Source organism: Lampris incognitus, chromosome 2, assembly GCF_029633865.1.
Source record: "Lampris incognitus isolate fLamInc1 chromosome 2, fLamInc1.hap2, whole genome shotgun sequence".
Lineage (NCBI taxonomy): Eukaryota > Metazoa > Chordata > Actinopteri > Lampriformes > Lampridae > Lampris > Lampris incognitus.
Genome location: NC_079212.1, coordinates 23,676,264 through 23,701,972, shown reverse-complemented (window position 1 = coordinate 23,701,972; position 25,709 = coordinate 23,676,264). Strand labels below are relative to the sequence as shown.

Genomic DNA, 25,709 nt, shown 5'->3' with positions numbered 1-25,709 from the left:
GGGGGGATGTGGGGCAGGCTGTGGGCTACGTGTATAGATCAGCTCATACCTGCTCCGGGCCCTGGAAACAGATCCGACATTGGGGGGCGCGCATGCTGCTGGCGGTGCTGGCCAGCGACACGGCGTCCAGGCCCACTTGCAGCTTGGGGTCCTTCTCCTCAAACGCCAGGCTCCGGGGCCGTGGGTCGCTGCCGTAGTACTCCTCCTCATCATCCCGGGAATGGCAGTCGACAAAAGGAGGCCAGCCGCAGCCGCCCATCCCGAGCCCTCGCATGGTGGCGGAGCGTCGATCTACGTCTGTGGCGGACTGTCTCGAATCGGATCGCATAAAAACCAGTACTTTGAGTTCATTAAAAAACATGCGTATCCGATACTTGAACATGTTTGGCTACATAGAGAATCCCCCAGAATGAAAGCAAAATCCTGTATAGAAAGAGATCTTCTCGTTGATTATTATTATTATTATTATTATTATTACCGCTATTATTATGATTTTATTATCATTATCATTATTTTACATCAGGGGAGTTCATCGCAGTATTACCGAATCACCGTTAAAAGACAAGGCAAGAAGGATTTTGGGGATTTTGTTGCCCCATTGATGGCATGTGTATCTAAGCCAATGCGGATGAAAGATTTCCCTTTTCAGCTGGCCGAGACACTCTTTCAATATTCATCACTTAAACCACTTAGCAAACGTCGTCTCGATGTATCTCTCCCGCCGCGCCCAAAACCTTATATATTGTCCCTTCTTTTTTTTCTTCCTTTTCCTCTCTATAAGACGTTAAAGACACATCATCACATGCACAGGGGCTTGCAGCAAAAATACACTACATGTTTTCGCTAGCCAAAGCAGAAGACGGCGAGAAAGTGCCTGGACGAGTAGAGGAGCGAGCAACGTAGGTAGTAATACAAGATGAAATCTAAAACACAACGACACTCCATCCGAACAGTCATATCTGGGACTCCTGTCGAGAATCATATCCCCCCCAAAAAGGGGCGCGGGAGATGAAATGGAAGTTGGACTCTAAACGTGGTTATTGTTATAATAATTATGTCTTTTTTTTATTGTCTCTCGCCAGCATCCCAAACGTCAGATCATCGTCCTGTTCTCTCTAACACCCCCCCCCCTATTTCATTCCTCTTTTAATGCTCCTGGTTGATCCACGAACGATCCCCATTCCTTCAGCAATCCACGTCGAGATCCAAAACAGAATCCTTTTCATTTGCATTTTCTAGGCGCCGAGCCGGAAACCAGGCAAAAAAACCCCAAAAACACAACACCGATGTTTCGAATCTCCATTCTGTGTCCGTTAGGATTTCATTGCAACCCAAAATGTGGTAGAGGCGACACCGAGTGCCAATAAGAGACAGAATTTAGAAAAACAAAACTGCAACAACAACAAAAACAAAACCTGTGAATCTTTTTTCTAATTGGAGAAAGAGGCGTATGAAGACATCTTGGCGCCCGCGAGCAGTCACAGCGTACTGGCATTGATCACTGGATCAGATAGATGGGGACGATGATAGACCGCTCACGTTGATTTTCCTCCTCGAAATGGTCGGCTCTCACATTGAACCGACGTAGTGCCCACTTCCGGAATGTCACTCGAACTGAAAACACCGGAATGACATTCCGCTTATTTATTTATTTTCTTCTTTCTTTCTGGAGTCGCTGTGTTCGTCTCCTACGGGCGATCTGCTCCCTCTGAATCGCAGTAGTTGGGCAGGGGAGAAATCTGCCGTTTGGCTGCCTTATTGACGAGGCGCCACTGTCCAGGGTGCTGATCCCCCCCCACCCCCGCCCCCCACCCCACTGACGTGCGCTCGGCAGCCACATGCACTGGACACCCGGGAAATATAAACCAGGCCTGGGCTTGGCCTGTTTGGAGACAGCGTTCATCTCTGTACAGTCCCTGTGTGTGTGTGTGTGTGTGTGTGTGTGTGTGTGTGTGTGTGTGTGTGTGTGTGTGTGTGTGTGTGTGTGTGTGTGTGTGTGTGTGTGAGTGAGTGAGTGAGTGAGTGAGTGAGTGAGTGAGTGAGTGAGAGAGTGAGTGAGTGAATGAATGAATGAATGAATGAATGGCAAATTAAGAGTGTAGTCCAGTGGCAGCTGGCCAGTACAGGGCGCCGTCCCCTTCAAATATCAAGAGATGAACATCTACTTGAACATGTTAAATATAATTTAGTTGTATAATGCAAATGATTATGAGATAAAAGTGTTTGTCAGTCTGTGAGCGCCTGTCAGCAGCCATTAAATATTCATTCCAAATAGTATTTGGTCAATTCCTGGCTGAGGGATGAGTTATGGGAGGGAAAACTGAGGGGGGGGGTGTTTACTGTGTTTTATATAATTGTTATAGATTGAACAATTTGATGTGATTTACAAACTATACTTTTTTTTAAAAAGAGTGTACATGGGGATGTAAAGAAGGAGGGGAGGGAAGAGGTGTGTGTGAGTTAGTGAGTGAGTCAGTGAGTAAGTGAATGAATGAATGAGAAAGAGATGGGAAGACGGGTAAATAAGGGAGTTAGTGAATAAGTGAGCGAATTAATAATTGAGTAAGTGAAAATTAAGTATGTGCTAGAGATGTAGAGAGAGGGAGAAGGAGAAGGAGTGAGTGAGAGAGTGAGTGAGTGAGAAAGTAAGGGTATACTGGGGATGTAGAGAAAGAGAGAAGGGGAGACATGGGTGAGAAATAGAAACACCCAGAGGAAAAAAACCCACCAATTATAAGTGACTTTATATCCTCTGCACCAGTATAGACACCTTATCTACAGAGCTCTAGTTTTCTTTTAATCAAAGTAGACCATTTCCACACCATCCACAAAACAACGTCACTGTGAAAGCTCCTGAGGACTCATTGTACCGTGTTTTGATGCAGCAAAACATGCTACAATAAATGGCAGAAGTGGAAAACTTCCTCGAAGCTGTTTATCAGTGTTGTCAGTCGAGGTAATTGGGAAAGCATCAGAGACGCAGGTCCAGAGGTCATGTTGGACTTCACTTTGAAGAAATGCTGCCTTATTGGCTTTTCTCTGACCACTGGCCTCACACTCAGCATTCTCCACCATGATGACACTCTACACAAAATTCCATCACATTGGTCTGCACTGATTTTTCACAAGATGGCCCTTTTTTGTGCATAAAGCAAGATTCAGGATGCAATGCCATTGCCTTATATTTAGATGAAGGCAATTTGTAGTGCTGCACTGAAATGTTCGACAAATGGTTGTCCATGTTGTTGGTCGAATTGCCTGACTGCTGCTTTTAGGATTATATAGGTCATAATCACACCAGGTCAATTGACTGATTCTGCTCATCCCATGTGAAGCTCTTAAAGTAACAGTGATATTACAAATAGATGCAGCTAATGAGTTTGTTTCTTTTGTGCACAAATCAACATAGTTTTGCTGCTTTATTGCCTTGAAAGGCGCTATACAAAACTAAGTTGTTGTTGTTGCTTAATCATGCTCACTAACAGTAGCATTGGTAAGATTTAGACACAACAGGTAGAAACTGCTATGCAAAAATATTGTAATGGATAAACCTATTTCATTATTACACCATTGTAGTTTGCAATGGTGGGTTAGATTATGATGCAATTGTGTGGGCGGCGGTAAATGGCAATGAATTAATAATTCAAAATTGTCTCTTCTCACACTGGTGCCTTACATCCGTATCTCAAACAACCCTTCATTCCCTCTCTTTTATCTCCCTCTAAGTCTTCCTCCTCTTCCTCCTCCCCTTCCTTTAACTCTTCTCTATCCCCACCTCCACCTCACGCACAGGCCAGTCTCTACTCCATTCACCCACCCTAGATGTGTCTGTCGTGAGATTGAAGTGTGTAAAAGCCCGAGTTAAAACCATATTTCTTCTCGGTAGAACATTTTCACGTTTCAGTGTTAAGTGCCATCTTTAAAGTTTGCAGTCAGCTTCCTGAGAATCATCCATCGTCCCCTTTATCGAAGAACTTTCCCCCCCAGACTTCAACGCATTCAATTGCAACTTGGCACATTCTCTTCTGCAGACTCGTTGGTGGATGAATTTGGTGTATGATTTTCAAAATTGTATTCTTTTTTCTTTTAAAACTACTGTATGAAAGTAAGGCTGACCACAGATCCCCAGAGCAGCTCATTGGGTAACTATCCATACAGCCACATAGAAGTACGCACGTGAAAAAATGTAAATGCTCTACCAAAGACAAATATCACTTCAAGATCATTATGCTTTGGGTTTTCATATCACCTGCACTGTCCTACCACCTTTAAAGGAGTAAGAATGCATATCCCCACTCCGTTTCATTATTGATAGGCCATATTGATCTGTTTGTCTCCCCTCACAGATGGGAAAGATTTCTCTTCCTGTTTGTCCTGGTGATGCTGTGAGAGGAATCCAGATCCACACACAAACCCATGTGGGAACATACAGGTTTATCCTCACCAATCCCTTTTTTTTCCCATCGGGGACAGAGACACTGGCAATGTGGTGGATGGAGCTGATGTGTATTGCAAAGTAGGTTTCAAAGAACTGAGAAGGACAACGTGATTTGATGCCTCGTCCCCCTGAAATGCCCCAAATCGCAGGAACAACAACAGTAATAATGGTGTTGGGGGCAGAAGTACTGCGCAGAAGCCACTTGAAAATAGTATTGGAGGACCCACCCCATTTGCCACTACTAATCTCAATGGTTTTGATGCCTAATGTTCAAAAGCAATGCATATATTTGCTGTGTGTATTGGACAAGCCCACATAAAAGTCATTCACCATAGCGGTGTGATATAATAGACCAAATGTTTTATGATCCCGCCTTCATGCACTTGCAGAGCCCATGCTATATCTGTAAAGAGGACAGATGGCCATCCCTGTTGGTGTGATTCTCCTCAGCTACTCCAAGTCAATACACCCGGCATATGGACATGCATCACAGGATGGGGACTGGCACAGGGCCTCGGGAGAACACGCTGACAGGAAAAGGGGACGTGTGCAATTTGTGGTGCGGTTTTCGAATTGCCACCCTTGCCCAACGGAAACTCTTTGGACCCAAAACCCTGACCATGCACATTTCACTTACATAAATGTCCCTACGTCTCAGGAAAATGAGCCTGCAGGTACACCCTGCCTGGGGTTATACATTGCCAACAACTGGGTCATGTCTTTCCAGAGGGGACACAAATGGTAATGGTCTGCCATGGGAATGAAGGAGTAAGATCTGCACATTAAATTGCTCCCAAAAGCTATTTTATTTGGCAACATTTCGATCAGTTAAAGCTTCCTCAGATCGTCTGCCACGAGCCACTTAGATAAGATTAGAGACAAGTTTGTTCGTACTCATTTGAGATAACCTTGTTTGAAAGGTGTCTGGATTATTCTTTGTGAGTCAACCCTATTCCCATCACAAAATACTTGAGCAATCCTTCTGCTCTCTGCTATGCAACCTCCCTGTACCTTCCCCTGTCATTGGACTCATCCCAGCTAAAGGGATTAATGGCTTTATAAATGGATATCATCAGGTGTTAAATCCTACTGTCTGAGTAAATAAATATCACATTTGCTGCGTTGCTGCTATCCACCTTCACCTTTAGTTTTGGATCCTTTCAATCTGTAAAATGATGGCACCAGAAAAGGACAGTTCTTCATGGAAATGGCTCCATCATGTTTAACCATGTCAGAGCAACACCACAGCTCAGATAAGTGAGACACATACCAGTGATGGGAGAAAGGCCCCAATGGCGGTTCAATAGGCTGACTGACCCTGTGCTGCCCCCGCCTGGAGGAAAAGTGTAACTGAGAAAAGGCACCGTCCTCTTGGACATATTTTAACATTACAATCTTCTTCTTCTTTCGGCTTGTTCCATTTCCCAGGGGTCGCCACAGCAGATTTGATAGTTTCCATTGGTACCCTGTGAGGGCATCAATGGTGGTCGTTGTTAACCTGGGCCTCAACCGATCCAGTATGGTCTTGTTAATCCGCATACTTCGGCAAAATTTTACGTCGGATGCCTTTCCTGACACAACCACTAACCCTATGGACATTTTGGATATGGATATTTTAAAATGACAATATTAAGTGATATTGTAGTTATTCTTCAACAAGAGCCCAGGAGGACTATCTATTACTATATCTAAAATAGACATTAGAAAATGCTATCATCTCACAAATGAAGGTTTATCAAGATACAGAGAGGTTTACGATGATTCCTGTTCAAATAAAACCAAACATTTTCCAATTTTGAGACATTTTTATTTGTAAAATCAGGTCTGAAAAGTTCAAGAGGGTGGTTTGAATAACAAGTGCACACAAATTCAAAGTGAGGTGTACATATGGCGCCATAATGTGTAAAAGTAAAACTGCTTATTTACACCAGCTATCACCCCACACCAGCAGCAGGAAATCAATATCAGCACAATCAGGGTTCAAGTAAAACGGCGTACTTACAATTATTGTAAGTCCTTAAATTAAAATTTTTTTTTTAAAAAGAATTGAAGAAATGCTAAAAGAATAGATGCAATAAGCGAGCAGTTTTTTCCCCTGGGGGGGTATTATTAAAACAGTCAAATACCTGGTCAAGTGTCAAATTAAAACATAATTTTTGCCCGTTGTGTTATGAGCGCTTAAAGGTAGAACGAGTAGGATTTTCCTAAAAATCAATGTATATAGACTTATACAAAAATAATCCTTCTCAATCATCGTTTCTCCACTAGACATGCGTGGTGGGGTGTCTGTATCTGCAGAGACCCTGTCCTCTGCCTGTATTTTCTTATTTTGCTGTGTATGGGCTGTTTCTGGGTATTAACTTTTGGGCAGCGGGACTCTTATCAAAACGTAGCAACCAGCAGTGTCAGTGTTATGAGCGGGCCTTGAGGGGCCAGGCCATGCAGACCGGCGGCTGTCATAACACCTAGGGTGGCAGCCTCGCCTAGCATTGACTGTGTTTTTAGTGTTATCATGTGGAGTGCGGGGAGGTGTGTTAAAGGTGCCTGTCTGGCTGGGAGAGCTATCATTGGATTGACTAAGGGAGCCTGGTCTGCTGCGTCCGGTGGGCCCAAGGGCCACAGCCCTGCCCGGAGCTGCACCCGAAAAGGAAACACTAAGGGTGGTCTGACAGGATGTTCCCGATTCCTGAAAACTCATTCTCTACATTAAATAACATTTTAACCAATCACAGACATGCAATGCTGCAGAGTCGCAAGAGTCAGCTTGTGCAGCTAGCTTTTGAGCATGATCTCACTCGAAAAATGCGAAACGAATGGAAAGAAGTTGTGTTGAGAGGAGATTCTGCACTCAGTCGGCAACACCAGCTGTTCTAGTGGCAAGTTCGTAAATCCACTTATGCACCTTGGGAAAATGTCTCCCCTGCTTTGTACACTCTGCTGTTTAAGAGTGGTATTGCTTGCACTTGTGTAAGTAACTGTGGCTACGTCTGGATGAGCGCGCATATGGTTGTATAGGTATGTATACCAGTTGTTGATGTGGCCTAAAGGATGTTTATCCTTTAATTTGTTGTGTAACCTGTGAAGGTGGTGGCCCAATGTATAGGTTTATTCATTATGTAGAATTGCCTCGTGCAATACTGTATTAAATGCAAAATAGTTAATGGATTTCCCCCTGTGCATCTTAGCTTATAACCTCTGGTTTTATGGACGTGGTGCGTGCCCACCGTTGTGTGTAAGTGACAGTAGGTATGCACACCTCTCTATCATAATTTTTCTTTCATGAAACATATCAATTATACACTTTATAAAAGCTAAGTGAGGTGAACAAAAAATGCCCCCCCCCCGGTCAAAGTTGATTGCCCGTCTGTTCCTTATGCTCTGGTGCCGACCCTGGCGACCATGTGCCACACCAAGATTGTAAGCACACATCCACGAGGGCGCTATGACAATGGCGGACACAGAGCCAAAAAAAAACGCAAATATAGTGAGGTGAAACACCAAGTGGACAAAGCTCATTCCACAATGGGAGTGAATCTGGAGTTGGCTTTCATTCACTGGTGAGCATCGAAGGAGAGGATGGGAATGAAGAGCGACGTGGAGCTGGGCCTGTTGTACATTGGGATGTGTTCTGGCTACTGTGGTCAGGGGTCACACATTTCTGGTGTTGTTGAGCGGGGGGGGGGGGGGGACTCTGAATATTAGCTTTACAAACCACAACCAACAAAACCTACTCGTTCTACCTTTAAATAGTCTTAAAATGCATAAAACAAGTTTTTACACACACATTTAACACTGCTGGACAAAAAAAAGAAGAATATAACAATTCCAACATAATCACACCAAAAACATTTTACAATTAATAAAAAAGATTGCAGCCAATATTATCCACCAGAATAAGATGAACAGTATATGTTTATACAATTAACACTATAAAAAGAGACAAAACATTGGGTTTGCAATAGGCAGTTTCCACCAGTTTTACCCAGTTAATTCATTTCAGAAACACCCAACTAAAATTTCTTTCATTGCCATTTCATCCAATTACATAGCAGGTTATGAATTGTACCTGAACCCTTGTTTCTACACTACTCAACATCACTGTGCAATACAAAGGAGCATTAAATATAGAATGGGTGGTCTTCTAAAAACAGGCTAATGCAGGCAAAATCATATTGGAAGGGGGAACTACAGAGCAAACCGGCCTCACGACTTTGTGAACTATTTGAGGATTATGTACAACGTGAAGGCTGCAGTCCATTGGCATCTTAATATCTGTGACTGTTCAAGTTAGTTGGCTCAGTTACAGAGGTTAATAAATATTTAAACCTGATTATTGACCAACAACTGCATGATCTAAAACCTATTGTTAGTTCCTGAACTCCAACAATCTCAGAATTTATGGCCTTACCTCATTTGCAAAGACACAAAGAAAACCTAAGTGTTAAAAAAAAAAAACTACTTCACCCCACACATCCAATGCATACCTTCCTTTTTCCTATATGTGAGCCAACTTTGAGATGAAATAACGTCTCATCACATTTGACATTTATGGATACGTAGTTCTACATGCCACTGTACGCACTGATAAAAAGGACCATATTTGTCGTAGGTGTTAGCACTACATAAAAAACAGAGGGACGATTTTGGAGGAAGGTGCATCCAAGTTTGTTTTAGGGTGCTGCACATTCATTCAGAGTGCAGAATGGAATCAACAACAGACGGTGTGTCTGTGCAGCAGTAGGACATGCAGAAGAGAGGTCAATTGTTTGTTGCACGGTTGGAATCTACAGAGCCATAATCAGGAACCTGGTACTCAAATCAAGGCTGCAACGTGATACCAACAAGTTGGTAAAACACTTTCTCCTTTCATTCATAAGCATCCAGATCCACCAGCCTGGGTTCTTCAATAATCGTGAACTTAATGACAAGAGCTGTGGAACGACAAAGTTTGCTGTGTTTCTTAAAATGCGCTTCAGTCCCATGTGGAAGTGTGAGGTTCTCAGTGCTTACCGGGTGCTGTGTGCATTTGTCTGTTCTATAGGATAGTTGTTTGTGTCACTCTGTACTGTTAGCCTGAATGTCTGCTTCTAGATGTGCATGATTCTATGTGTACCAGTGTGTCTGCAACTGCATCAATGATATTGCATTGTGTGCGAGGGTGCAACTATAGGAAAGCACTTGGATTTGCCCTGGGATCCTGCTGGTTCCTGTAGCGCACAGCCAGCCAGACACCAAGAATCTAAGAGAGAAAGGTTGTGCAGGTCAGACAAGGGCTGTCACTATCAAGATATTTGTTTATATGGGGACAGAGTCTTGATTCCTTGGTGAAAAAAATAAAACACAAATTTGAACTAATTTTGTAGATGGACGACAATTGTTTTTCATTGAGGTCTGGGGTCTGTTTACAAACCCATTAGGTTAAAGAAATCCATCAACTTGTCAGCTGACCCTTAAAATTATTTGCTGTGTTGCTCCTCTGCTTGTAGGAATATTATGCTGATAGAATGATTAATTTCCTGTCGAGTACATGGTGGCACTGCTTTTTTTTGGGGGGGGGGGGGTGTTGTATTTTATTTTTTTTTACAGGAGATACTTACTTCTGTGAAGCTGAAGAAGAGTCCAACCCCTCCAAGGATCTTGAGAGCCTCTGTGGCGTGATACAACATCTTGTCCCCACAGGTGAGACAGGCACCGGTCTTTTTGCATGGCTAAGGTAAACAGGAACATCAAGAAGAAACAGCCTTTAGTGCTCTGTGGCATTTCAGTCGATGGTCCATCCACAAAGCCAATATTAGCCACTGTAATCTATTCTGAGAACTACAGAAAATGACCTATTTTTGATTTGTTCTGATTTAAAAAAATAAATAAAAAAAAGCTGTCTGCTTCAGCGGCACATGATCCTCTTGGAGGAATCTAGAAATGCACTGTAAAACCAAATTTTAGATACAGCAGTCTGTTTTATTTACTGTGTAAGCACAGTTGTTAAATTAAAGGGGGGAAAAAAACAGTTGTGTTGCTTGATTCGAAGAGGCGTGTTATCACCAAGTTGGCCAGCCAAAACCATAATTACATCAATCTTGATTTCTTTTTATCAATTAAAAAAAGAGGACAAACTGAATACATGAACGTTTTTAAAATTATGATCCTACACTGTTGGTAGTGAAGAAATGTTTTTCTTTTCGAAAAAAAAAAGTAACATTGCGACATTGCTTACAGCTCGGCAGCTCAGCACATCCTGGTCAAACTGTGCTCGACTAACAGTGGTGTTGAGCAATCCACAGCAGTCCAGCTGGGTCTCCAGATCTGCTTTGGTCGTGTTGTTCATCATTCCCCAAGTAGAGTTTAGCAGCGCCTCCTGGTAAAGCAAATAAATCAAGGACAGAAGAACAAGTAGTACCAACCCCAGTAGATCACAACACTTAAGTTAATCTTTTCTTGTCGATGGCAGCACTTGAGTAACATTTTGTGGACTTCATATCATTATGTATCATCTAAATTAGACAATTTTGTTCTTGATTTCTGGGGACATGGAAATACTCAACAACCTGAAAATTTACTGAACTGTGAAGAGTTTGCTCACCTGCTGCCCGCGATTCATTGCCAGACAAGAACAGGAAACCCCAAATTGAAAGAGGAAAACAATGAAAAGAATGACCATATACTAGAAGTGAGGGGTCAAGGAAGCAACCACAGAAAAATGACAAAAATAGTGGCCATTCTCCATACGTAGATAAGACTTGCAATAAATGTGTAAAGGAAAAATTACCGTAACAAGTGATGCAAACTGATTATCACTGCCTGCTGTCAATGATATGCCCCCTTAGACTGCCTCATTGTTTTAGAAGCGCTAGCCTACAGCAGATGAGGAGAAAGGATACAAAGAAGAGCATAACTTGGTGGTGGTGGATGGCCCCAATGAGCCCCACAATCGCAATGAGAAGTAGGAAGACGCCTACCGCGATGACCCCGCCAATGATGTGGATAGTAGACACCAGGCCGAACCCCTTCCCCCATGCTGCTACTCCAATCAGCAGCAGCCCGACCAGCTGAGGGGAGGAGAAAGACGTAAGCAAACAGGTAAGCTGAGGTAAAGTATACCTTGTAGAATAGGGTATGTTGTACTTTTGATTACAGTCCTCTGCTGCTATTACCACAACTACTACTACTACTACTACTACAAGAGAGAGAGCTCGTCCTTAAAGTAGGCTATATCCCCATGGAACACAAATATGATTTGGCTGTGCATGCCAAATGTCTATGCAATTTGACTCTGGTTTCATGGCTCTCTGTGTACTTAACATAGAATGACAATACTACAACACAACAAACTCCAGATATATACACAGGATTGACTTATACAGGCAAAATAAGCGGTAAGAGGTGATAAGGTGCAGTGGTGCAGAGAATATATCAGAAATGCTGAAATAGATGTTAGCAGGTTACTTACATACATGCCTGAGGTAGATGGACATGACAGAGCATACCAGAATGTACAGTAGAGTATATACAAAATGGTTGGATTTATTGACAGTTTTAAGCATTCGTTTGAATGACAGCCTGTGGAGAGAAACTGGTTTTTATATCTGGTTGTTTTGGGGTACAGTCTTCTGTAGCGCCTGCCAGATGGGAGGAGTTGGAACAGGTTGTGACCAGAGTGTGATGGGTCTGCAAGTGATGTTGCCTGCCCATTTCCTGAGTCTGGTGCTGTACAAGTCCTGAATGGGGGGAGGTTGGCGCCAATGATTTTCTCTGCAGACCTAACTTTCCATTGCAGTCGGTCCCTGTCCTGTTTGGTGGCTGAACCAAATCAGACAGTGATGGATGTGCAGAGGACAGACAGGATTATTGCAGTGTAGAACTGAATCAACAGTCCTGAGACAGATTGAATTTCTTCAGCTGTCGGAGAAAGTACATCCTCTGCTGGGCCTTTTTGATGATAATGTCTATATTGGATGCCCACCTCAAGTCCTAGGAGATTGTGGAATCCAGAAATCTGTAGGTTTTCACCGTAGACACCATACTGTTGAGAATGGTGGGGGGGTGGGGCAATGTTGGGGGGCTCCTCCTGAAGTCCACTGTCATCTCCACTGTTTTGAGAGCGTGTTCAGCTCCAGGTTGTTATATAGCCACACCAGAGGGCCAGCTGATCAGCCTCCCATCTATATGCAGACTCGTCGCCATACCGGACAAGGCCAATGATGGTTGTGTCTTCCGCAAACTTCAGTAGTTTAACTGATGGGTCACCGGAACTGCAGTCATTTGTGTAGCGGGAGAGCACATGTCTCTGGGGTGCGCCAGTGCTGACTGTCCGGATGCTGGATTTGATTTTCCCTAGCCTCACCAGCTGCCCCGTCTGTCAGGAAGTATTTAATCCACTGGCAGATGGGAGCTGGTGCAGTGAGACAGGTGAGTTTGGAGTGGAGGATATCTGGGACTATGGTGTTGAACGCTGAGCTGAAGTCCACAAACAGGACCCTTGCGTATGTCCCTGGGGAGTTGAGGTGTTGAAAGATGTAGTGCAATCTCATGTTGACTGAATCATCCACTGACCTGTTTGCTCGTTAGACAAACTGCAGGGGTTGAGCAGGGGGCCTATGATTTCCTTCAGGTGGGCCAACACCAGTCTCTCGAAGGCTTTCATGACCACAGACGTTAGGGCAACGGGCCTGTCGTCTTTTAATCCTGTGACACAAGGTTTCTTGGGGACCGGGATGATAGTGGAGCTCTTGAAGCAGGACGGGACTTCACAGCCCTAGTGATCTGTTGAAGATCAGTGTGAAAATGGGGGCCAGCTGGTCAGCCCAGACTTTAAGACAGGAGGGTGACACGCCATCCGGGCCTGGTGCCTTCCTGGTCTTCTGTGTCTGGTAGAGCTGGCGCACATCCTCAACACAGATCCTGAGTGCGGGTGGGGGTTGGGTGGGGAGGGGAGAGGGACTGGCAGGGGGTGCAGTTGGTTGTGTATTGTGGCTGGAGAGGGTGAGGGATGTGAAAGTTTGCTTTTCAAACCTGCAGTAAAATCCGTTAGGTCGTCAGCCAGTTGATGGTTTCCTGCAGCGTGTGTGTGTGTGTGGGGGTGGTCTCCTGTAATTGGTAATGTCTTTTAACCCGCTCAAGACTGATGATGGGTCGTTGGCAGGAAACCTGTTTTTCAACTTTTCAGAGTAGCACCTTTTTGCCACTCTGATCTCCTTTGTGAGTGTATTTCTGGCTTTGTTATACCAGATCCTATCTCCACTCCTGTAGGCTTCCTCTTTGGCCTGATGAAGCTGCCTGAGTTTAGCTGAGAACCAGGGCTTGTTGTTGTTAAAGGTACAGAAGGTTTTGGTGGGCACACACGTCCTCACAAAAGCTGATGTAAGATGTCACAGTGTCAGTAAGTTCGTCCAAGTCTGTAGATGCAGCCTCAAAAACACACCAGTCAGTGCTGTCGAGGCAGGCCTTGACATCAGGCATTTAACATCAGAGAATTTTGATGTAATATTATTACAGCAGACACCCTATGTTCTTCCAGATAAGTAGGACTTAAGCCAAGCTAGAGCTAGGCCAGAGACACCAAAATCACAATTTATTCTATGTAATCGTATACAGTGATCAATGATGTCAAAGGCTGCACTGAGATCCAGTAATTGAAGCACAGAGGTGGACTCAGAGTCCATAGCAAGTAGAAGATCATTTACCACTCTAGTTAGAGCAGTTTCAGTGGAATGACAGGGCCTGAAAACTGACTGAAAAGGTTCATATAGATAGTTTTCCTCTACATGGGTTGGAAGTTGTTGATACACAACTCTCTCTCGTACTTAAGAAAAGAATCGGAAGATTAGAGACTGGTTGATTGTTATGAAGAGACCCTGGATCGAGGTGCGATTTCTTAAGTAGAGGTTTGACTATGGCTGTCCTGAAAACAGCTGGGAACAATGCCAGTACTAAGTGATAAATTAACACTAGAACAACCAAGGCTTTCTATTTGGCGGTTTTGGATTTTCATTTTAATAACTGTGGAAAAAAAAGATACAGACCTACCGCTCCCTGAATGCTCCTAAAATTGCATATACTTGCAAATGAGTTTTCGATCAATTGCACGAAGAAAAAAAAGTCATAAGATCTACCTAAAACGACCATGAGTGATCAAAACAACCGCGTGTAATTTGCATGTCATCGTGCATATCATGTCACCATTTATGACGTGTGTTGGTTGCGTCATTTCCTTCCCCAAGTTCATTGCTCTGTCCTAGAGACACATTAGTGTTCTCCAGTGCAGAGCAATAGTCTAAACCTGATTTTTGATTATTGCCAACATGTCTGGGTACAGCTGCCATTTCAGATGCACCATGACTACCACCAACGCATTGTAGTATTTACAGACGTTGAACAGCGGTGATTTTAAATTGTTTGAAAAACAGTACTAAAGTTGTTAAAATTTTAATTCTGGTGTCAGTCGTTTCTTAACAGACATACTAACATATGCAATGCATTAATATCTCAATTGGGTATTCATATTGACAGAACATAGAGTTTAAAAACCGTGGGCAGTCATTTTGACCCGCCCATGGTCGTTCGAGTATTTTTCAAGTTCCGGTCGTTGTTTGGGACTGTTTCAATGGTTATTTTCAGTTTTTTCCCCTTTAATTTCACGTTTCACAGGTCTTGTTAAATTTGTTAGATTAGCAATATGCGTTTTCCGTTTTGTTTTTCAGGTAATATTTTCACTTTTTCAATTTTGCTATTCAAGTTCGACTATGTCTCTCTGAAGTTTAAGTTGTTTAAAAATAGTATTATAGTTGTTAAAATGTCAATTTTGGTGTCAGTCATTTCCTAACAGACATACTAACATATGCAATGCATTAATACCTCAATTGGGTATTTATCTTGACAGAATATAGAGTTTAAAAACTGACGGTCATTTTGACTGCCCATGGTAATTTTAGGTAGGAGTGAAATCCCGGTTGTTCTAATGTTAACAATATCTAGCACTGTAGGTCCCAGAAAAGGCCAGACGTCTTTAAAAAGTTTTGCTGGTAAAGGGTCAAGTAGGCAAATAGTTGGTTTAGAAGCTGACACAAGCTCAGTCAAAGTATTGAGAGAGATGGTCTCAAAATCAATAAGTAATAAGAGGGATAATAAATTGTTAAGACAGGATCTGCAGGAATAGCTGGAGTTAAAGAACTAATTTTGTTTTGATCTCATCAACCTTATTGCAGAAAAAGTGTAGAACCTCATGGGTTGTGAATGGTGGGCAGCTAATAAGACAGCTGCTTTTTTGTAAATTTAGCTACAGTGTCAAAGTGCCACGAAAGAGCACCGAAGATGCGATGTTTGCTTTGAGAATGTTGATTGAGAAGTATAGAGAACGCCAGAAGGAGTTACATTGTGTCTTTGTAGATTTAGAGAATGCATATGACAGGGTGCCGAGAGAGGAGGTGTGGTATTGTATGAGGAAGTTGGGAGTTGCAGAGAAGTATGTAGGAGTGGTGCAGGATATGTATAAGGGAAGTGTGACAATGGTGAGTTGGAACGACAGATGGGTTCAAGGTGGAGGTAGGATTACATCAAGGATCGGCCCTTCTTGTTTGCAATGGTGATGGACAAGTTGACGGACGAGATCAGGCAGGAGTCTCCATGGACTATGATGTTTGCGGATGACATTGTGATCTGTAAGAAAAGTAAGGTGCAGGTTGAGGAGAGCCTGGAGAGGTGGAGGTATGCACTGGAGAGAAGAGGAATGAAAGTCAGTAGGAACAAGACGGAATACATATGTGTGAGTGAGAGGGAGGACAGTGGAATGGTGAGGATGCAAGGAGTAGAGGTGACGAAGGCGTATGAGTTTAAATACTTAGGGTCAACTGTCCAAAGTAACGGGGAATGCGGAAGAGAGTGCAGGCAGGGTGGAGTGTCAGGAGTGATTTGCGACAGAAGGGTACCAGCAAGAGTTAAAGGGAAGGTTTACAAGATGGTTGTGAGACCAGCTTTGTTATATGGTTTGGAGACAGTGGCACTGACAAAAAGACAGGAGGTGGAGCTGGAGATGGCAGAGTTGAAGATGCTTAGATTTTCATTGGGAGTGACGAAGAAGGACAGGATTAGGAATGACTATATTAGAGGGACAGCTCAGGTTGAACAGTTTGGAGACAAAGCAAGAGAGGCAAGATTGAGATGGCTTGGACATGTGTGGAGGAGAGATGCTAGGTATATTGGGAGAAGGATGCTGAATATGGAGCTGCCAGGGAAGAGGAAAAGAGGAAGGCCAAAGAAGAGGTTTACCACCTAGAGATGCTAGGTATATTGGGAGAAGGATGCTGAATATGGAGCTGCCAGGGAAGAGGAAAAGAGGAAGGCCAAAGAGTAGGTTTATGAATGTGGTGAGAGAGGACATGCAGGTGGCTGGTGTGACAAAGGAAGATGCAGAGGACAGGAGGAGATGGAAGCAGAGGATCCGCTGTGGTGACCCCTAACGGGAGCAGCTGATGGTAGTAGTAGTAGCTATAATGTCAAAGAGAAATCTAGGATTATGTTTATTAATACCGATTAAGCGAGAGAAATACACTGCTGTTGCAGCAGATAAAGCACGCTTGTATTTCAATAAACGCTCATGTCAAGATAGGTAAAAAACTTCCAATTTTGATATTTGATGATTACATTCCAGTCTCCTGCAGGCCCGCTTAAGTGCATGTGTCTTGTCGTTAAACCAGGGTGTAAGGCCTCTTTAATCGCCTAGTTCAGGTAGTGAGTACTGCAACTGAATCGAAGAGACTAGAGAGAGCCATGTTTAAATCACTTGTGAGATTTTCACTAGTCTGTCTCTACAGTGAAAGGAGCCACGACTTTAGGCAGCTGCTGGTTAAATGCAGCTACAGTGGATGGACCAATGCGACGAGTGGCAATTACATCTGTGCCGACATTAACAGGACAGGCCAATGACGCTTCAAATCTAATGAGAAAATGAACTGACACAGCGGATATCGTTGGCAAGACAGTCAGATCAAAAACAGCTATCCCATTAGATAAAATCAAATCAAGGGTGTTACCACTACAATGAGTCAACTTGAACAAACTGAGTAAACCCAAAGGTGTCAACATAAGAAAGGCTTTATTTAGAAGATCAGCAGCCAGAATTCATAACAAGATCTGAGATAAAGTCTCAAAATTCTTCAAGAAATAGTGAGTAAGGGGCAGGAGGCTGATAAGAGTATCACAATGTGGACTGAGCAGAGTCTGTTCGTAGTTGAGGAAGATGGACTTAGAATTAAGAGCCTCAAAAGATTTGCATTTAGTTTCAAGTTTGGAAGTTAAATTGAAAATACTTGAATATTAAAATGAAAACCCCACCTTATTTATTTGCCCAAGCTACATGGGCATAAGTATAGTTAGGTGGGGAAGCTTCATTTAAGGGAAGGAAAACATTTGGTTTCAGTCATGGTTCACATAACCCAATCATATCAAAACTATGTTCAACAATCAGAACATTTATCAGTAAAGCTTTGGTAGATAGTGATGTGATATTTATAAAACCAAATTTAGGTGTCTTTTTACAGTGATCATCAGCAGGCAGAACTTAGGAGCTACCACTAGATTAAATATTAATTGGAATTAGACACCTTGTATAATTAGTTGATAATTTTGAAGACCTACGCTTTGGACAATATGTTGTCACACTTTTGATAACGTTAGATGTTTGGTTCTGTTGATTATTAGGTGCTTCGTTGCACATTTCACCACCACCAGTAGTAGGAATGATTAGATTATTGTTGTGATTCACACATTTAGGAGAGGAGAGCTTAGGGAGCAATACAGCAGGGAAGGGAGATGGTCTCAATGTTATAGACAAAGCTGTCAGTCTGATAAGCTATACCATGAGAAATTCCCTGACTAGACACATTAGTTAAACTAGTGGACTCCACATCTGCACTAGGTTTAAACTTAGCAGGCTCTCTAATCACCTGCAACCTGCTGAATAAGTCCCTAGTGTCGAACTAAATGTAGACAACTATCTATATTTCTAGACAAAAGAGCGGCGCCGTCCCTGGTAGGGTGAATGCTGTCTGCTTTCAGCAGGTATGGGTGGCCCCAGAAAGAAGGTCAGTAAAAAAAACAGAATCCATGCTCATTACAGTAACGAACCAGCCAGCAGTTCATTGAGGTGAGGCTACTATACATCTCATCATTAACCCTCACAGGTAAGGGTAATTTTTAGTTAATGTGAAACTCTCAGAGTAGAATACAGTTCCCAATATTTTACTATTTTTAAAACTATGATTCAGAACCTCCTGGAGGGGATCAGTATATGATATGTCAAAGTAAGTATGTAAAAATGAAAGAAGTGAAAGCAACTGTGTGAACCGTAACAATTTTACAGTTTGACTTTCAACACAATCAAAAATTCATTACACAACTCAAAGTAGCCAGAGACGTGTCTAACATCACAAGGCTTCAGACAAGTCAAGACTCAACAGAGCTCTCTTTTTAACAATAACAATTGGTAATGACTTCTTGTAATTAAAAAAATTTCAGGAAAATAAAGAGATGATAACATACCTGTAACTACTTCAAAAACTGCCATGTCCCTGGGCAATGTAAGTCTTGGCTTTAGTCGCATCTTTTCAGTGTAAGGAAGTTTAAACAGGGGGAAACTAGAGACTTAACGTCAGCAGGAAAACTCTGGACCGGACAGACAACAGAAACAGCTGTGGCCGTATGTAAGGTCAAAGGTAGCTAAGATGTTTTTTTTTTATTTAAAAATCTGTTGATAGCAACGACAGTGAAAACAAAGCACTGGAGAGTTGAATTGACGACATCGAACAATTGAGCGTCCGAGTCAGCTGAGATAATCATGCTGGCTTCCACTACAATGTACAGCTCACCATACTGACGCATACCACCACACCGTTAGGTAGTGTATGTAGCCAGGTCCTGTTTGGAAGGCTATGTCAAGATAGCGACAGTTTCAAGCTTGTTTAAACACACTGAAGTTTGGCTCGCTGTCGAACTTATGTTTGCTCTGACACATCATCGCCGGTGGCTGTGTATATAATCTAGCTAAAGATTGCTAATAAACCAACAGAGCTAGCGTTATAGTCTACGTTGAAGTCTTGTTAGCTAAAGTGAGGCTGAGCTAATCTAGATCACGTTATAACTCGCTTGAAGAACCACTAGAGTTAACCAGAAACAAACATCCAGTACATACCAAGGGTCTTCTTCGAATCGAAATTCGTGGCGTGTGTGTGTGTGGGGGGGGGGGCAGGCTCATTAGCGGTTAGTCTACAATATACTGAGCATCGTATGTTGCTAGCTCGGCTAACGTTAGCTTCAGTCCATTCACCACCGTTGTCCGTCTAAATCAGTGCTAGTCAAAACTTAAGATGATGATCCATTTTGTACACTCACCATGTAAACCACATTCAGGGAACAAAGCGCATTTTTGGAGCAGGTGAATCCGCCACAGACCATATTCGAAAAGTCTATCGTCTGAATCAGTGACCAGGCCGAAATCGCAGTTGTTAAATTATGGAGAGTTGGCTCAGCGCAAATGTTTTTAGTCAGCTCTGGACCAGCAGTCCGCGGAGAGGGCGTGGCTGATGACGTTGTGTAAGACGTGACGCAGGCAAGTTTCCTCCAACGTCGCTCTTGTGCAAATTTTTCAAACTGAGAAATGAAGCGCAGAATTTGTTGTTCAAAAATTGGTTTGACAGGTCTGTTGGTACAAGTTTGGTGAGGGATTTGTGCAAACGTGGAAGAAATAGATAGATAGATAGATAGATAGATAGATAGATAGATAGATAGATAGATAGATAGATAGATAGATAGATAGATAGATAGATAGATAGATAGATAGATAGATAGATAGATAGATAGAAGCTTTTGTCTTTTCGCTTGACCCTCTCAAAATCAAATTCTCCATTTTTGTTAACGCTAGTTCACTACTGAGCTGCAGCTTCCTGTAATCAACGGTTATGCAACGTCCACTATCTCAATTTTATTATTAATATGGCTTATAAAGAAGTGTATTTGAGTACATGAGCGATTCTCTCGAAGCAAAGAACGAAGCGTCTAATCAGTGATGTCACGCACAAGAGCCGCATGAAGCTGCCTTGTTGACAACAGCCGAGGACCTTAGTGAACGCTTGAAATTTTGCATCTGAATGGCCTTCATATTTGTATTGATACAGTTGGCTATAAACCAGCACATCTAAGCAAAAAAGGGAAGGTTTTCTTACAGGTGCTTTAACAGACGCCTTTTTTATATCATTTATAACTTCTCTTTTCATATAGCTGTGAAACGTCACGCATTACAGGCGGGAACAAATTCCTCTCTAGCTCAGGTGAATTTTAGCTGATACAGCCTAAACTGTCAACGAAGGAATGACGCTTTTCAAAGCCAAATTCACTCACATCTATGTGAGTGAATTTAGAGTCAACTGCATCTATCTATCTATCTATCTATCTATCTATCTATCTATCTATCTATCTATCTATCTATCTATCTATCTATCTATCTATCTATCTATCTATCTATCTATCTATCTATCTATCTATCTATCTATCTATCTATCTATCTATCTATCTATCTATCTATCTATCTATCTATCTATCTATCTGTCTATCTGTCTATCTGTCTGTCTGTCTGTCTGTCTGTCTATCTATCTATCTAACTGGATAGAAATATTTTCTGAAGAGCTCAATGTTCCCTTAATAAGGCTTTAAATTTAATATAAAAATTTTTCATCTTACTTTCAACTTAATTTAGTCAAATATATATTTACAAATTAGTTGATATTGCAGTGGTGCAAGATCATCATTGGTTCTATAATGGTATGTGACATATGGGGCAGTTTTTGCAAACCTTTCAATGAAACTGTCAGAGCAAGACAAAGAATATGTTTTGAAATAAGGAAGTGATTTCAGTTCAAAACCTGCAGAGGAAACTGAGACACACGTCTCGATGAGCAGAGTTTTGTGGTCTAGAAAGAGACACTACGCTAACATTTTCTTGTGCTGCCTCTCTGTTGTGAGTTTGTGTTCATCTGTGGAACAAACCAGCCAAGAGCTCAAATGGGCTGAAGCGAGCCCTTTACTTCAATTTAATGCGGATCCATATGTCAAGATGAATAGCAACAGTAAATTGATGAACTCCACTGCAATAAAAGCAGAGGTTAAGAGGCACGAATCTGTCCAGAACGCAATCAACAGACTTTCGAAGCAATTTGAAAGGGTTGGGGATCAACAACTGCGTTCTGGCCTCAAGGTTTACCTCCACAGTATTCAAGGTAAGCTCATTTCTGTTACAGTCCGTTCCGGTGATGGTTACGTTTTTCTTATAGGGCACTTTGTGAGGACATTGGCATAAAAAATGAAACCCGTCCCTGTATGTCGTACTGATGGACGATATATGCACATTCTAAAAAACGCGTTTCATCATCTGATGTCAGGATGCTTATTTTACTTCACATTTCCTTCTCTGATAAACTTTGCTTTAATGTTACTGTTCCTAGTAAGGGGACAATAACAGTCTTTGTTTTACGAGTGTTCTCGTTCTTTAACAGTAAATGGCAGTTACTAAGGAAATACCATATGTGGGCCATGATAATATCTTCCTCTGTACTTCCTCTGTTGGTTGATATCACTTCACCCATGCAGTGAGAATTTTACTCGCATTCCTCACTGAAAATGAATTCACCTTGTTGTGCTCGGTGTGTTGGGGCATGTATTATCACTCAGCCAACCGATGGTAGCATCCCTCTGCTGCAATCGCCACGGCAGCCGAATGGAACCTGTCGTGCTTGCCTACTTCCTGCCTTCCAATCTGTAACTGCCCTCAAAGCCACTTCCTCTCTGAAAAAAACAGGGCCTTCACATGTGAAATTTGTTACCTGGCATCATTTCATCTAAACTCTGTTTCCCTCATTTCCCTTCAAGTATCACAAAATGCCACAGTAGCAGAAACCTCACTTTTTTTTGGGGGGGGGGCATTTTTTGCCTTCACTTGATAACCATAGTCAAGACAGAGACAGGAAAGGCAGGGGATGACGTGCAGCATAGGGCCCGGGCCGGATTCAAACCCAGGCCTTGTGTGGTAAACACTCTTCCAGGTGAGCTACCGGGGTGTCACAGAAACCTCATTTTTAATCGGTGCAACTGAAACCTGCAAATTAATGGATCACGCTTTTGATTTTGCCAGATTATTCATTGATCAGTGTAATGTTGAGAATGTGTGCCAAAGATAATTTAAACCCCTGATGAGTTTTGCAAACCCTGCGATGCCTGATCCAAAGAAGGTCTGATGTTTGCTTGTTTGTTTGTTTGTTTGTTTGTTTGTTTTTGTTTTATTTTTTGGAGTGGCCAGCTTTATGTATGTTCTGATACATATTGAAATGTTTAAAAACATCTCAACTGGAGTTCTGTGTAATTAGATTGGCGTGTCACTTCTCTGGTGAGGACCAAAGCCACTGTACTCTCTTTGTGGAGCTTTGGCTACAGGAATGCAGGATTCACTGGCACTAGAAAGAGGGCCACCTCTCTGTTCAATTTAGTGAACGAGTGGGCTGTGGTTGACTGACTGTGTGGCGAGAAATTCTGAAGAAAAAAAAAAGAGAGTGAAAAAGGGGGAAATGCTCCCGGGAGAAAAAGTGAAGACATTTGAATGTGAATCTGACTCATAGCGGCCGACAGTGCTCACTGCAGCATGGCGGGAGAGTGAGACAATGAGAGGGAAAGATGGATGGAAATAGGGTGAGGGAGGACAGCTCATAGTGAAGGAGAAATGAAATATTCACCCAGCATGACCACTGCCCTTGGCCAGTGTCCATCTGACAGCTTCCACCTGTGTGTGTGTGTGTGTGTGTGTGTGTGTGTGTGTGTGTGTGTGTGTGTGTGTGTGTGTGTGTGTGTGTGTTGTGTGTGAGAGAGAGAGAGAGAGAGATCAGAGAGAGAGAGAGAGAGAGAGAGAGAGAGAGAGAGAGAGCGAGAGAGAGGGAGAGAAGGAGAGAGGGAGAGGGAGCGAGGGAGGGGGGGGCTTTTGTCTGTTGTGTTGTCTGTATGTTCGTGTGGGATGTTTTGAATCTGTCTATTGTATAATTCAGAGATTCAGGAAGGAGGTGGACTACATACCAAGAAACCTATGCCTGAAGCCAGACTGGTTTCCTCTTTTTAATTTGTGGGTGTCTGTGTCACGGTAATTTGATTCACAATGCAGCACAGCAATCTGCACGAACCTCATGTGCACCGTGCCTTACATGCCAACACACATGAACTTACCATTATTTCATCATACTTTTTTTGAAATATTGGACTTTGCACACACATAATTTTAGGTATCACATGCATTTTTTAACGCGCCGACATAATTGTTTCCGTTGTGTCTGATTTCAACTGCAAATCAACTTAACTCCCTCTGCCAGAGTTGCAGGGGGGGGGGTTATCAGCAGGTCATCTCATGTGTTGGAGGTTGTGATCATGGCTGATCCTAGGTTGTGCATTTCCCCTTGAGCCAAACGAAGTAGTCAGAGGTCTTTTGTATTCAGTGTGAGTGGTTATTGCCCTCTCGCTGGCTGGAGAAGGGAGGGGGAAGAAGGGGGGAGCAGGTGGACAGTCAGATCTTGTATTATGGGATGTTAGTGGGTGGTTGAGAGAGGTGCACAGTGTGGAAAGGCACCTGACTGCTTTCACATGAAGGTGGGGTTTTTTTTAATCACACAGAAGTTAACATCAAATTGCATTCAATGCTTGTTCAGGGGGTGAATGCGTAATCACATTTTGTGTAATGTTTTTGTTGTAGCAATTGACGACAGCAGTTGCTTTTGCAATTTTTTTTTTGCTCTTGCAAAAACATTATTAATGTAATAATTATAGTATGTACATGATGCATTTAATACACAAGTGTGCTACGTGTAATGGTACGATGGTTATAGAGTAATCTTTCTTTTTACTGCAAAATTATTCACATGTACTGTATCAGACACAATAACACTTCTAACGGGAAGATGTGTATAGTGCTTTGCTGATTTGGAATAGATTTGTGATATCGGCACATAAATTGAAAGAAATTGCATAAATTGTAGAAAAAAATACATATACACGTACGTATGTATGTATTTTTTTTCTGCATTGAGTGATCATATTGATGTCCAATATGTCCTCATCCTCTCACCTTAATGCTTAGGCAATTTGTGGTATGAGACCAGAGCATACCCACGTCAGCTAATGAACATGTGGTGTCACAGGCAATAGACTGTAGATCAATACATTGACAGGAAATCTGGTTTTCTCCCACCTCACACACACACACACACACACACACACACACACACACACACACACACACAGAGTCAAACACCATTTACGTAGATGTGGCGTTCCAGAGATACAGAATGTACTAAAGGAGGTGGAAGACAGGAAGGCATAGAGGAGAGGAAATGATTGTGCCACTGGAGCCAGGAAGATTGTAACACCTTAGCAACAAACAAGCCAAGCCTCTCACTGAGGAGGAGCCACACGGAGCCACACAGAGCCACAGACGCACGCTAACATACACATACACGCTGACACAGGCATGCATATGTGCACACACACACACACACACACACCCAGACTGACTCTCGTAGGTAGACTGATGATGTTTATAATGTGATTTTGGTGGCTGTATAAATGAGAAAGGGAAAAGGCGTTGAGCGAAAAAAAAAACCTGCCCGGTTTCTCTTGCTTCCCTCCACAAACATACTCAAGCCATCCATCTCTTTTTACTGTCATCCTTGACAAGCCCCATTAGCTTCTGCCTTCTTCTTTTCTCTGTCCCTGCCACCAATCTTTCCTCCTGCGGTCTCTCCCCATTTACCAGGTTCAGCTTGTGTATGCATCTTTACCACCAGCCACAGCTCTGCTGCCTCCCCCTCCTCTCTGGCACAGAATTGGAAAGATGGAGGGGAGGGGATGTGGGGAATGAGCAATAAAGAGCAGGGACCTTGTAGCCTGCTTTCTGAGAGAAGGCAGTAGGGAAGAGAGAGACTGACAGACAGACAGGCAGACAGAAGAGGAGGGAAAAGGACAGAAGACTAGCAGGGTTCTCCTGCATTGTATGGATTGCCTATTGCAACAAGGAGGGGCATGTAGAGGGAGGGACACTGGAGATTCCTATCAGCGTGTTTGTGAGAGAGGCAGAGAGAGAACGAAAGAAGGACCTGTGCTCGTGCGTGTGTACGTGTGTTACTGCTTGTGATTTGCCTTGGACTCATTGAACCTGTGTGACGGTGTCTCTATCGGAGCCAGGGAGCTGTTGAGCGGG

At 42.8% G+C, this 25,709-nt stretch overlaps 2 protein-coding genes across 2 annotated transcripts in view; both read right to left on the bottom strand.

The window, feature by feature from the left end:
• The window catches only part of marchf9 (membrane-associated ring finger (C3HC4) 9), a 9,031-nt gene extending 8,649 nt beyond the window's left edge, over nt 1-382 (bottom strand). Inside the window, exon 1 of the mRNA XM_056275090.1 lies at nt 50-382. Within this exon, the coding sequence (XP_056131065.1) occupies nt 50-382 (333 nt within the window). The remainder of the gene's footprint in view (nt 1-49) is intronic.
• A 5,849-nt stretch (nt 383-6,231) lies between these two features.
• tspan31 (tetraspanin 31) lies at nt 6,232-19,943 on the bottom strand. The gene is made up of 6 exons (XM_056273576.1): nt 19,820-19,943; nt 11,317-11,484; nt 11,019-11,099; nt 10,653-10,793; nt 10,036-10,146; nt 6,232-9,677 (listed from the first exon to the last, which is right to left on the bottom strand). Exons 1-6 carry the CDS (start codon nt 19,880-19,882, stop codon nt 9,603-9,605), a joined length of 639 nt encoding a protein of 212 aa, XP_056129551.1. The 5' UTR covers nt 19,883-19,943; the 3' UTR covers nt 6,232-9,602.
• Between the last annotated feature and the right edge of the window lie 5,766 nt (nt 19,944-25,709).

Coding starts and splice junctions, on each gene's coding strand:
- tspan31 (XM_056273576.1), bottom strand. CDS start 19,882: ATGGTCTGTGGCGGATTCACCTGCTCCAAAAATGCGCTTTGTTCCCTG. Junction 11,100..11,316: donor ACCAAGTTATGCTCTTCTTT/GTATCCTTTCTC, acceptor CCTCACTTCTAG/TATATGGTCATTCTTTTCAT. Junction 10,147..10,652: donor ATGTGCTGAGCTGCCGAGCT/GTAAGCAATGTC, acceptor TGTTTACCTTAG/CCATGCAAAAAGACCGGTGC.